The sequence below is a fragment of the Euleptes europaea genome, chromosome 13 (assembly GCF_029931775.1).
Source record: "Euleptes europaea isolate rEulEur1 chromosome 13, rEulEur1.hap1, whole genome shotgun sequence".
In the NCBI taxonomy this organism is placed as follows: Eukaryota; Metazoa; Chordata; class Lepidosauria; order Squamata; family Sphaerodactylidae; genus Euleptes; species Euleptes europaea.
In genome coordinates, this window is record NC_079324.1 from 30653505 (window position 1) to 30667212 (window position 13708).

Consider the following 13708-nt stretch of genomic DNA (forward strand, 5'->3'; position numbering starts at 1 on the left):
GCCCTTTGTTCTGTTCTCCCTTCTCAAAACTGGTGGTCCCAACTATGCAACTGCACACTGACAACCAGTAATTGTCTTCTTCTAAATACTCACCTGGGCTCATTTTGTGACTCTGCAAAGTTGCACATAAAGAGTACGACCGAGGACACCTCATATTGACCCCCCCCAAAACCACTTTTTGACCCAGACAAGGTACACATCTGGAAACAAGGCCATAACACACACCGTGTCGTGTAATCAGGGCTGCTACCCACAATTGTTGGGTAACATGAACAATCATTTGGCAATACAGTCACCTATTACATACTGCCAGGTGGTGGCAAGAATTTTATCATCTGTTACTTCTCAAGCTTTTAGTTTGCGCTTAAGATTCCCCTCCCTGTCTGGCCGTCTACCAAAGACAACTGGCTCACCTAGTGGTCACATGCACAGCATGACAAACTGCCACTGGACAAATGAATGGCCTATGTCCTGGAGGCACAAGAAGTCAAGGGGGTGCATTTTGTCTCTCTCCAAGGAAGTTCAGTGTTCAGTGTGGTGATACTACTGTGCCAACTGCCAGGTGTTTCCAGCATAGACTCCGATTTGAGACAGAGGGGGGAAATCTTAGTGCAGAGAAGCCCTTCAAAAGCCCTCAAAGCCAAACTGTTCCAATGTTACAGTTTACAGCAAAACATCTAAAAAAGAGGCTAAATTAAGAACTGCAGACTTTTTAGAAAATGACCCAGCATAAACTGATCTGGTACTAAATTCAAGATTGTGAACAACAGGGGAGATTGTTGAGTACCTGTTACCTGTATATTCGGTATTTCCTTGTTCCCTGGATGCTGACAATATGCTCCCTGTATTACTATATCAGCACAGAACATTCTAAACTGACATCTGACATTCTGGCATCAAGATAGTTGAGAAAATGTACCCAAATCTAAGCATATAATAGGCACAAAACAGGATGTTTTCCACATGCAACTTTTGTTGCGCCTTGGCTTCCTTACAGCAGTACTATTTTCAGGAGGACCCACACAGCCTTGTCCTTTATTCACCTTCCTGTGTTTCTCCCTGCTTTCCCCCCCCCCAAACCTGGCTTGGTACAATCTTTTTAGAAAGACTGCACAGTGTCTTTGGTCACCATGTACATGGGGTGTGCATTTTCTGCAGGTCCCACGTACACAAGCATCATTTTCCCTGCTTAAGCCCCCTTGTCTGCCTTTCCCCCAACAGAGGGCTTTTGGGGGGCTTTAAAAAATAGGTGTCCCGGGTCACCCTCCCGCCCGGGCTCCCGGGACGTCCCGGGCTCCCCAGTCCCGGCCGCAGCAGATGGGAGGGGGGAGAACGACCCCCGGCAGCCCTACTTACCGGGGGGGGGGGAGCCAGGAGGGACGGCGTGCGGAGGCCGGCCTGAGCCTCTCCCATGCGCCCCGGTGGGGGGGCCGATGGCCCACGCGACCGACAGCGGACCCGCTCATCAGCTGGCGAGCAGGGAGGGAGATGGGGGGGAGGCACGACCCGTGGGCAGGGCCCAGCATCCACGGCAGCAGGGTGGAATGCCCGAGCCGGGGGGCAACTGGAGGCCAGGGGGTGTCAACATATGTCAAAGTTATGCCTAGTCTGCAGTTTGCTAAACAGATCATACTGATCAGAGTGACAGCTAAGTCATGTGATGATGCTGGTCTGATCCAGGTTGTACAGCCAGGAATGGGGATTTCCAGAATGACTCATCTCAGGTGAACTGTGATTGGTCATAAATGTGTATATAAGTCTGTATAGTGAATGTAAGTTACCTCTTGCCTGAAATATATATGCTGGCGGAGCATGCTGATGCTCAGAGCTGTGAATGTTAACAGCCAAAGGACTCTGTGTAGATATTGTAAATAAACTGTACATAGCAGAACTGCGTGGTGTGAAGTTGCTACCAGGTAAACTCCTGAAGTCCAGACAAGCTGTGCGCGACAGGAGGAAGCGTCGGTGGCCCCAACTCACGGCTGGCGAGGGGCGGGGAGGCGGAAGGGGGCCAAGGGAAGCGGGCGACAAACGGGCCTGCGTGGCTCCCGCCCCAACAACCCCGGAACGACCCCGGTGGGAGTGTGGGGGCAGGCAGATGGAGAGGACGGGGGCCTGACGGCCAGACTCACCCAGAGATGGGCTGACATCAGACAGCCGGGAGGGTGGTGGAGAATTCTCCACGTGGTGGAGAATGTGGGCACTGGGGCCGCGGTGAGGAAGGCGGCGCCCCATATTCCTGTTCCCCCAGGGTGGAAACCTGGGAGGGTGCTCCTCAGGTCCCCTACGTTGGTTGTACAGGCAGCTGCCAGCCCCGAGCAAAGGCCGGCCCCACCGATGGAGCCCGCTGAGCCTGCGAAAGGGGCCACACTGGACCTCGCCCAGTTCGGGCAGTGGCTTACGGAACAACAAGGGCGCCTGGTACAGGACGTGCTGCAGCTGCAACAGGAGGCCCAGCAGCGCATGATGAAGGAATTGACGGCCCAACATCAGGAAGCCCAGGCCGCCCTTTTCCGGGATGTCTGGAAGACCCTAGAAGGCAGTACAGGGTCCGCCGCTGGGGCCACCCCTGGGTGGGGCCGATTCCCGATGATAGCACTTACTAAGCTGGGATCTGATGACGAAATTGATGGGTACTTAGAGGCCTTCGAAAGGACGGCCGAGGCGGCTGGGTGGCCTAAAGAACGATGGTCCTGTATTCTAGGGCCCTACCTAACCGGGCCTGCCCAGGCAGCCCTGAAAGCTTTACCCAAAGACGATGGGGCAGATTACACCAAGCTGAAGACAGCTATCTTCCAAAGATACGCCGTGTCAGACGAGACCTATCGGTTGAAATTTAGAACCATGGTATGGAAAAAAGGCGAACCACCAAGAGCCTTTGTGACGGCCCTTCGGGATGCTGCTTACCGATGGATGCATCCCACTTTACCCGAGAGTAAGGCCATTGTCGACCAAATGGTCCTGGAACAACTCCTGTTGGTAATACTGCCTAAAGCCCGGGATTGGATCCAATGCAGCAAGCCTGAGGAGGGCCGCCGGGCGACTGCACGAGAAGAAGGGCCCCCAAAGGACAGCAAAGGGATGGGGCCATGTTTTACTTGCGGCCAGTGGGGCCACTATCGTCGTGATTGCCCGCTCATGGAGTGTGATCTGGGCTGGGAAGAAGCCCTACACGCCAGTTATCCCATGAGCCGGAGAGAGGGGCCCCTGGTGCTCCTCCAGATCCAGGGGCAACAATTGCAGGCCCTGGTTGATAGTGCCTCCTCGATCTCTATGGTAAGGACCCAGCTCCTGGCCCCTACGTTGAAGGTGGTGTGAGAAGCTGTAGTAGCCTGCTTCCATCAACATACAGAGAGGTACCCGGTGGTGAAGATAAGGGTCAGGTGGAACAACCGGGAGTGCGAGATGGAAGTAGCCCGGGTGCCCCAACTCCCATATCCTGCCCTAATCGGGCGGGATGCCCCCTGCTTCCAAGAGATGCTGCAACACCTGAGCAGAGCGAGCGAAGAGGATGCGGTAGCCCGCACCATGACCACGGAGGACGAATCCTGACCGGGGACCTCAACTGATCCCCAGGCCCCTGGGCCGGAACCGCCGGCAGCGGACATGACGGACTTGCAGTGGGAGGGCGATCCGGCCTTCAAGGAACAGCAGAACCAAGACCCTACCCTGGATGCCCTCAGACGGATGGTAGCCGTGAAAGACGGGGTAATCCACGACACACGCCGTGCCGGCCGGGTACCCCACATATCCTTTGAAAAGGGTTACTGGTACAGGGTGGTAGCGGGGCGGGGAGGGCCCATCCGCCAATTGTTGGTGCCCCAACCGTACAGGGGGCGGGTATTAGAATTAAGCCATGACCACTCTTGGGCCGGGCATCAGGGGGTGAAGAATACCCTGGCCTGCATTCTAGCTCACTTTTTCTGGCCCGCGGTCTCTCAAGACGTGAAGGCCTTTTGCCGATCCTGTCCCCGATGTCAAAAGGGAGGCAGCCAGGCCCCACCTCGGGTCCCGCTACAACCCTTACCCATCATCCGAACCCCTTTCGAAAGGGTGGCCATGGATTTCGTGGGACCGCTACCCCGGATGGCCCGAGGTTTCCGCTTCATCCTCGTCCTGATGGACTACGCCACACGCTACCCCGAGGCCATTCCCCTCCGAACCATGCAGGCATCCGGCGTGTGTCAAGCCCTGATCCACTTCTTCACTCAAGTGGGGTTGCCCCGGGAGATCTTGACGGATGGGGGAACTTCCTTCACGGCCAAGGTGACCCGCCACTTGTGGCAAACATTAGGAATTCGCCAAATCTTCACGACAGTAGCCCATCCGCAAACGGACGGCTTAGTCGAGCGGATGAACCAGACGCTAAAAACAATGTTGAGGAAGTTAGCAGGGGAAAAACCGCAACAGTGGGACCTGTATCTGGATCCCATATTGTTTGCGGTACGGGAGACCCCTCAGGCGTCCACAGGGTTCGCCCCCTTTGAGCTCCTCTATGGACGGATACCCAGAGGGATCCTAGGGGTGATGGAAGATCAGTGGGGTGGGACTGAGGAAGCCGAAGGGCAGAGACGGCCAGAGAGCTAGCCAGCCGCAACCTAGTGACTGCGCAGCTCAACCAGAAGGCCCGGTATGATCGCACGACACACGGGCGGACTCTGACGGAAGGGACCCAAGTGTTAGTGAGGGCAAGAGTGTTTGGGTCCGGGGCAGGGGGAGACCCGTGGAGAGGCCCCTATAAAGTGGTCCGAGCGCTAGGGCCAAGCTCGTACCAGGTCCAGTGCGGACCCAATTGGAGACACCGCAAACGTCTTCACATAAACGACCTGAAGGAATGGCACACCCGTGGTGAGGAGATCCCGGAAGAGTGCCAATTAGGGCAAGATCCGCTAGTTAGACGAGGGGGAGCTCCCCTGGGAATTTGGCCAAGACAAAGGGGAAGACCCCCAAATCGACGGGGCTCTTCAGCCAGACCAACAGGTCCAGCTGAAGGAACTGATCCGGCGTTTGCCGCCGGTCTTCTCACAAACGCCGGGCAAGACCCATTGGGTAACACATAATATCAGGACCCCGGCGGGGCAGGTCGCTCGCAGTCCCTGGCGACCGCTACCCCGTAAGCAGTGGACGGATGTCAACCAAGAGGTAGAGAAGATGCTGGCCATGGGGGTAATCGAACCCTCTGAGAGTGCTTGGAGGAGTCCCATAGTGCTAGTCCCGAAGCCGGACGGCAGTATACGCTTCTGCGTAGATTACCGAGCCGTCAACGACATTGCTCTCTTCGATGCCTATCCTATGCCCCGCGCTGACATATTGATCGATCAGCTCGGAACGGCCCAGTACATTTCTGCTTTGGACCTTACAAAGGGGTATTGGCAAATCCCCATGCGAGAGGAAGACAAGGAGAAAACAGCCTTCGCTACCCCTACAGGCCTGTTTCAATTCAAGGTGATGCCTTTCGGGCTACACGGGGCTGCCGCCTCGTTCCAACGCCTGGTTGACCGGGCCTTGGCGCAGTGCCAGGGCTACGCCATGGCATACATCGATGATATAATCATTTACAGCCCCGATTGGGAGTCCCATCTCCAACATCTGGCCAGTGTCATACAGGCCCTGCACAAGGCCGGACTCAAAGCCAACCCAAAGAAGAGCCATCTCAGGTTCCGAGAATTGAAATACCTGGGGTACCTGGTGGGACGAGGAGAATTACGGCCCTTACTGGAGAAAGTGATATCCCTGGAGGCTGTCACACCCCCTCAAACGAAGAAGCAGCTCAGAAGGTTCTTGGGCCTCGTCGGCTACTACGGGAAATTCATCCCTCATTACGCCACTAGGGCCGGTCCACTGACAGATTGCCTGAAAAAGTCCCAGCCCAATCGAATACCCTGGGCCCCGCGACAAGCCGAGGCCTTCCGAGACCTGCAACGCGCTTTAACCGGCGACCCGGTTCTCTGGAATCCAGATTTTTCACGGCCATTCACAGTGTCCACGGATGCGTCAGATACCGGACTAGGAGCAGTTCTGACGCAGGAGTATGGAGGGAGCGAACATCCCATACTGTTCCTTAGCCGCAAGTTGACTCCGGCTGAACGGAACTATGCAACCGTTGAAAAAGAAGCCCTGGCTGTCAAGTGGGCCGTGGGTTCCCTCCGCTATTACCTAGAGAACAACCCGTTTACGCTGGTCAATGACCATGCCCCCTTAGTGTGGATGTCATGGATGAAGGATCATAATGCCAGGGTCTTATGGTGGTATCTTTCTCTGCTTCCCTTCAGCTTCAAGATCCTGCATTGCCCAGGGAAGTTGAATGTGCTGGCAGTCTACATGTCCCGACTCCACGAGGAGGACGTTCCCGACAAGCTCGCAGAAAGGGGGGGCCGGGTCGCCCTCCCGCCCGGGCTCCAGGGACGTCCCGGGCTCCCCAGTCCCGGCCGCAGCAGATGGGAGGGGGGAGAACGACCCCCGGCAGCCCTACTTACCGGGGGGGCCAGGAGGGACGGCGTGCGGAGGCCGGCCCGAGCCTCTCCCATGTGCCCCGGTGGGGGGGCCGACGGCCCACGCGACCGACAGCGGACCTGCTCGTCAGCTGGCGAGAGGGGAGGGAGATGGGGGGGAGGCACGACCCGTGGGCAGGGCCCAGCATCCACGGCAGCGGGGTGGAATGCCCGAGCCGGGGGGCAACTGAAGGCCAGGGGGAAGCGTCGGCGGCCCCGACCCGCGGCTGGCGAGGGGCGGGGAGGTGGCAGGAGCCCAAGGGAAGCGGGCGGCAAACGGGCCGGCGTGGCTCCCACCCCAACAACCCCGGAACGACCCCGGTGGGAGTGTGGGGGCCTGACGGAGAGGATGAGGGCCTGATGGCCAGACTCACCCAGAGATGGGCCGACATCAGACAGCCGGGAGGGCTCGAGCCGGCCAACAGCGGGATGACAGGAAGGAAGGAAGCCGGGGAAGAGGGAGGGGTTAGATATAACCTCGGATTGAGGAACGGGAGGGGAAGCACAGGTGGGGGAGGACTATAAAGCTTGATGGGTGGAGGCTGATGAGGAGGCTGGAAGAGCTCATTTCCTGGGTCTAAGGAAAGAGCAAGCTGGCCAGCTCAGGGGAGGAAGGGTCGTCCTCCTCCGCTGAGTGGTCTGAGGCCGAGGAAACCCTAGTTGAAAGAGAGTGGGTTCACTCAGGGAGCTCTGCCTCAGGGACAGTCCTGCCCGACGGCGCCGCAGTCCCGGCTGGGGCGCGACAATAGGTAATTGACATATCACTATAGCAATATAATCATCTTCTGAAACATGGTACTAGTTCCTGACTTCCATTTCAATAAAAGGTAAGTCTCTAGCCCTTATTGCTTGGAGTTGTAAGGGAAAAGGCATAGGTGCACATTTCCCCTTGTAATTCCACAATGAAAAGAGCTAGAGACTTATCTTTTTCACAGTGAAAATTGGGATCTTGCGGATCTTGGAAATAGATCTTTAGCAATCTAGCAATCCCCATTTTAAAAAAAATCTCTGGTGGCAAGGATGGACATGGCTGCGGCGGGCTGAGGCATGAAAGCACAGGGAAAATGAGAGCTACACAGAAAATTGTCTCTATGTGGAAGCAGCCAATGATGTACACGTTATTTGAACCTGGGAATATTATTTTATTCATACCAGATGACAAGTCGTTGTATTAATGAGGTGTATAGCTAAAGGATGTTGCAAAACTGTAAAAGGACTATTGAATGTAGGTGCTCTCAAACTGGGATGATCTTGATTCATTTCCCCACTGAACAGAAGACAAGTTGGCCACAATCCAGCAGGATACAGAGAACTGCAAGCAGGTCTCTGCTTGTGGAACAGGAGTTTCCCAAATCCTTCTTTCTGTTGAAGCCATCTGCCCCCTTCCTTCTTCCCATGCTAAAAAACTGCACTTGAGGATTATGGGATTTATAAATCGCTTATGCAGTAGTGTGGGGGATTTGTGAAAATCACATACCTCTTCCTTGCCTGAGCAGAGTGCCTTTAGCTCACACAAACAGGAGCTCTGTCTTGGAAAGAATGCTTTTTAAAGGAAAACTTTGCAAGCGGGGGGGGGGGGAAGCAGCAGAGCTTTATAAACTCACTTTGTCAATCACTCTAAGTAGTATCGTCATTTGATTTATACTTCCTCAAACAAATTTGCTTTGGGAATATTATGAATTCAAGTATAAAGGATTATGCACCTTGATTCTATTCAATGGTAGAGGATATCAAGTATCATCCGCTTTATGAAAGATCTGCTCTAAATCCAAATGTTAAATACAATTCATTGTTAATTCATCCAGAATAGCTTAAACCTCAGAGTCTGTATACATTAATTAGATGTCTTTGATATGTAAACCAGCTTGTCACAGAAAAACTGCAGCAGCAGATTCCCAATCAAACAATCTGTATATTCTAAAACCAAGCTTATCCCTCCCATGTGTACTAAAGGCACATGGCCTAGAGAGACAAAATTGTAACGGAGGTCAAAAGTACCTAAAAATAGCTCATTCCTTACATTCAGAAAATCTTTAAAAGGTTTCCAATTCAAATTTCTCTATTTTTCCTTGAAGAATAGTTTTTGTTTTGTAAAATATGTTTCTCTGTTAGACTTTACCTGTCCTAAACTAGGCACAAAACTTTATTCGATATTCAGGTATCCATCACAAAGAAAAATGAAATCACACTTGAGCCATTCATAACCATGATCTAGGACGGTGTATTTCAAACTGGGGTCCATCAACCTCTGAACAGCTACAAGCGCACTCCAGGGAATCCATGAGTCGGGGCTGTCTTGTCTCTGTCATGGTTTCCAACCTCTTGAGAGAGCCCCAGCTCTTGTGAGAGGGCAGGGGCCTCCCCAGGGCTTGGATTGTTTCACAGTTGTGCCTCCATTTCAATGGGATTTGGTAGATAGGGATCTATGCTCGCCCCTGACTTTTTACTCAGTTGCCAGCAAGCAGGAACTCATACTGGGAGGGTCCTCCAATGCTGCACAGTTGTGTTCTGGCAAGGGGGAGGAGCAGGCACCATGAGGTTCACAATTCCCCTGCTGGTGGTTTCTCACTGCTAGTATGATACAATAGGATGCAAGTATGTGATAAACCATGCAGGCTACATAACTGTGAGGGGAGGAGGGCAGGAAATGGAGTGCTGATATGAGTAGCGGTAGTAGTGGACCTCATGAATGCAACTGGCATCTGGGGCAGCAAATCAGCATCAAAAGCCCATTCCCCAGTGATTCAAGTCACACGGTGTAAAATTTCAGCTGTGCCCAGGAATTATTTCAGGACTGAGTGGTAGCTAGTTTCATGCAGAGTTTGGACCAGGGACTTCAGGCATGCGAAGATCGTAAGCTTCTCTCTCTGCAGCTTTCCCTGCAGGGGCATATGGCTAGATTTGAAACCAGGTCCAAGGAAGGATTTCATATGTCCCATCATGTATCTTTTCCCTACATACCCAGTGGGGTGTGTGGTTAACAGGAATGTTCTGTAGTGTATCAGATGTGGGTTTTGGTCCTACTCCTACTTTGCAGCTGATGGACTTGTTGCTGACCAAAAGGTGAGCTCTCTTATTCTCAGCTTTCCCCTGGTGGGATTCAAACCTGCTCAATCCTGTTTCTTCTCACAGGAGAGCCAGCATGGTGTAGTGGTTAATAGCAGTGGTTTAGAGTGGTGGACTCTAATCTGGAGAACCGGGTTTGATTCCCCACTCCTCCACATGAAGCCAGCTGGGTGACCTTGGGCTAGTCACAGCTCTCTTGGAGATATTCACAGGCACTTCTAAATTAGTGCATCTACATCCTATCTAGATTTTGGGGTTCTTAACTGAACACAGGTTTTATTGTTCCTTTGCTGTGAACTCCCATACTTATAACCCTTCAGTTAAAAACTATACCATTCTTCTCAAGGAAAGACTGAAGAAGTTATAAATATACTGCATTCTCTCACCTGCTTTGTCATTTGCCAAACACAGTCAATGAACTGAAGGAAGATAGGGGACCTGTCGGCATCAGTATGATCATCGTCTCCATGGCCTACTCGCTGTGGGGAAAACAAAGAGTCCTCTGAGCAAGGTTTCGTTCTTCTTTAAAAATTTGTTTGAAAAAAAGAGTGCATTTTTTGTGTGCCATCAAGTCACAGCTGACTTATGGCGACACCCATATGGTTTTCAAGGAAAGAGATGTTCAGAGGTGGTTTGTCACTGCCTGCCTCCGTGTCACGGCCCTGGGATTCCTTTGGAGGTTGCCCATCCAAATGCTAAGCAGGGCCGACCCTGCTTAGCTTCTGAAAACTGATGGGATCAGGCTAGCCTGGTTAGAAAAGTTAAATTTCCTCAAGCGGCAGTTCAGTACTGTATGGGATAGTCCACCTTAAAATTAAAAAGGGCATCATATCTTTTGGTCACATGCAGTGCCCTGCCCCACTAAAAAGTAGGTCCTAATGCAGACAGAATGAAGATCAGTGGACTGATATCAAGGGAGGAAGTCTTTCGAACTTACCATTGCAAACCGATGTCCAAAACTCATCCACTCCTTTTCCAGGAGGACCTGAAAGCCTTTAATGGTTCTGTAATAGCTGTCCAACATGAGCATGGCTAAAGAGGTAAGCTGAGTGGTACGATCCCAGCCGTCGCTGCAGTGTACCACCACCGATGTTTTACCAGATTCAATTCTGTCGGCAATTCTCACTGCTCCAGAAAGAAGCATCTTTGGAAAAAAGCAAAGTCCCAGGTTGAAACGCTTACTATTTATTCAAATAAACATTGAAATAAACACTGAAATAAAAATTTATTTGAAATATTCAAATAAACATTCAAATAAACACGTATACACGTGCACAGGCAAACTCTGTCATAAGAGGTCTTATCTTAAGAACACAAGATCTAATCCACTCTTTTGTTTCCATCCATGAAAAGCTGGTTGTGTCAGGCAGTTCACAAGTGTGGCCACAGCCCTTTCCTTGCTGACTTTCTCCAACATCCGGTATGCATAGGGGTGCCACCTCTATCATGGCTTATATAGCCATTCTCCATAAATGCTATGCGGATTACATTGTGTGGAATTTTCTGCTGCCAGCAGACTTTGTTAGCATGTGTGACTTGACAAGACATTCATGCTTCCCTGTGCTCTGTTTAATGATCTAGTTAACGGTATGCAATAAGTTTTATTCCATTTATCTCTGCAACGAAATGTATCCATTAACTGGGGAGGGGCCGTGGCTCAGTGGTAGAGCATCTGCTTGGCATGCAGAAGGTCCCAGGTTCAATCCCCGGCATCTCCAGTTGTAGGGGACTAGGCAAGTAGGTGATGTGAAAGACCTCTGCCTGAGACCCTGGAGAGCCGCTGATGGTCTGAGTAGACAATACTGCCTTTGATGGACCGAGGGTCTGATTCAGTATAAGGCAGCTTCATGTGTTCATTTCAAAATCTTCAAACAAGTAGGTAAAATCTAGTGAAAATTGAATATATTATCAGACTGTTATACTAAAATGAATCCTATTGCCATCGAAAGAAGTACCTACCTCCACCAACATCAGTAGAACCTGTGCTTTGGTCCACAGACACCACCAATAAATAAATAATTACAGAGCATGACTTAGCTGCAAAGCCAAGAAAATATGCAGCATTTACAAATGAGGTGCTACTGGTGGCTGGCCAACTAGATTTGTAGTTCCCATGGAAGTTTGCCCAAGAAAGAGATGGAGAGCTGCCTAGGGGCATGTGCCAACCTTCCATATTGCAATGAAATAGAGCCCTGTACCAGATGGAATATGATCCCTCAAGCTCCCAACAAAACACGAGAACTGATGTAGTGTAGCACACTGGGAATCAGATAGCCTCTAGTGCAAATCTCACCCTCTGCTATGAATTCGATAGGTGGCCTTTTGCAAGACACCATCTCTTAGCTCCTCTTCTGCAATAGGAGGATAATACTACTGATCTAACCTTACGGGGTTGCTGAGATAATGTATTAAAAGAGCTCCTATTAGGGTTTGAAATCCACAGTTGTTTAGCTGTTACATTTTTGTCCCCATCCTTTCTCCCAGGTGTTCAGGGCAGTTTTATATGGTTTCTCCCCGTTGCATAGTATCCTCACAACAACCTTGTGAAGAAGGTTAGGCCAAGAAAGAGTATGATTAGCCCAGGATCACCCACTGAGCTTCACCCTTTGAGTTGAGGTCTCCCCAGCCCCTATTCCAGGAGTCCCCAACCATTTTGAACCTGCAGGGACATGTGGAAATCTGACACAGCATGGTGGGCACAGGAACAAAATGGCTGCCACAAGAGGTGCAGCCAGCCACAAAATGATGGCTACAGCTTAATTTCAGTAACATAGTGCAGATCCTTGTGGTGCAGTGGCAACTGCTGCCAAAGAGACATTTTAAAAAATCTGCATAACCAATCAAATCTCCTATAGTCAATCAGAAGCCTTGTTGGGCAAAAGCTTTACCTGGCCCCACCCACTTCCTCAAAACAGTTGGCGGGTGCCAGAAAAGGTGTCAGCGGGCACCAGGGTACCCACGGACACCACATTGGGGACCCCTGGCTTATTCCAACCACACAGCAACGAAGTACAGCAGTAATGGAAAACCACATTCTAATCTACCAAGATTTCACCTCCTTTCAGATTTTGGAAAGATAACGTAAGAATAAAGTCTGGAGATAAATTTTATTGTAATTTAATTTAACTCTTTAAAGCAATGACAGAAGATATTTTCATCAAGCCCATTACCCGTATATATTCCAGCCAGTGAGTACTCTCCACATTGGACAGCCACCGAGACTCATCAATTGTAGGGTAAACTATTTCCTTCAGCTTACGCAGTGATTCTCTCATCACATGGATATTTGGGATCTCCAAGAAGATCAGCTCGACATTTGAGTAGGCACTTTCACTTTCATATCCCCCACCTTTTGCCTGCAACCACAAATTCTCTTACATAAATTACTTAAATAATTTCAGTGTTCCAGCAGTAAATATCTAATCATTGTAACTTATAAAAGCGTATCATTAATAGTGAACTTTAGCTACAGACATCTTTGTAACATTTTGTGTTTTCCTGAAATTCCACTTTCAAGGTACACCAAAAAAAAAATCATTTCCCTTGCTTACTAGAACATGAAACACGTAGCTTCTTCTGCAACTAACACTCTGAGTAGTAACCTAGCTGTGATAGGCCAATTGTATACATCTTTTCTTCCTGCCAGACCACCCTTAGGTATGAATAGACATCTGCCCATCAAATTGATGCTCTGTTCCTGCATAGGAGTGTGGTTTGAAATACTGTCCTACTTCTGCTTTATTCTATGTGATTAGCTCTCTTAACTCTCTTCCCCCAAAAGACTTGTATGACAGTCAAATCAAAATTTAGATTTAAATCCACCTGGATGGATTGAATCTGATTCTCTTGTTACTTAAAGAGGCCAGAGTTGGATAGTAGTTGTGTTTTGTCTGGATGTGCTCTTTAGGGAGCCCAGACAATGTGGCTTCCAAGTTGGAAGAAGCTCAGTGGGTCGAGAAGTTCTTGGAAATAATCTGAAAACAAAGGAATGTACTTGTGAATATGCTCAGAACTTTGCCTGCATTTATATTTGGCACAAAACAGTGTAGAAATGCCTCTCTTTTTTCATGCCGTTGGTCATTCTTTTCTGTTTTCAATGTTTTTAAATGCCAAGTAAATTTCTGATTTTCCTTTGGTAAAATACAAGATTT

The 13708-nt window shown here is 50.4% G+C and overlaps 1 protein-coding gene across 4 annotated transcripts in view; it reads right to left on the reverse strand.

Annotated features, from left to right (window-relative positions):
• Positions 1-13708, reverse strand: part of MTMR1 (myotubularin related protein 1) — a 54867-nt gene that overhangs the window by 12661 nt on the left and 28498 nt on the right. For all 4 annotated transcript variants that reach the window (XM_056859447.1, XM_056859445.1, XM_056859446.1 and 1 more), the window contains 3 exons: positions 12728-12913; positions 10495-10701; positions 9944-10036 (listed from right to left, as the gene is read on the reverse strand). In XM_056859447.1, coding sequence (XP_056715425.1) covers positions 9944-10036; positions 10495-10701; positions 12728-12913 — 486 coding nt within the window. The remainder of the gene's footprint in view (positions 1-9943; positions 10037-10494; positions 10702-12727; positions 12914-13708) is intronic.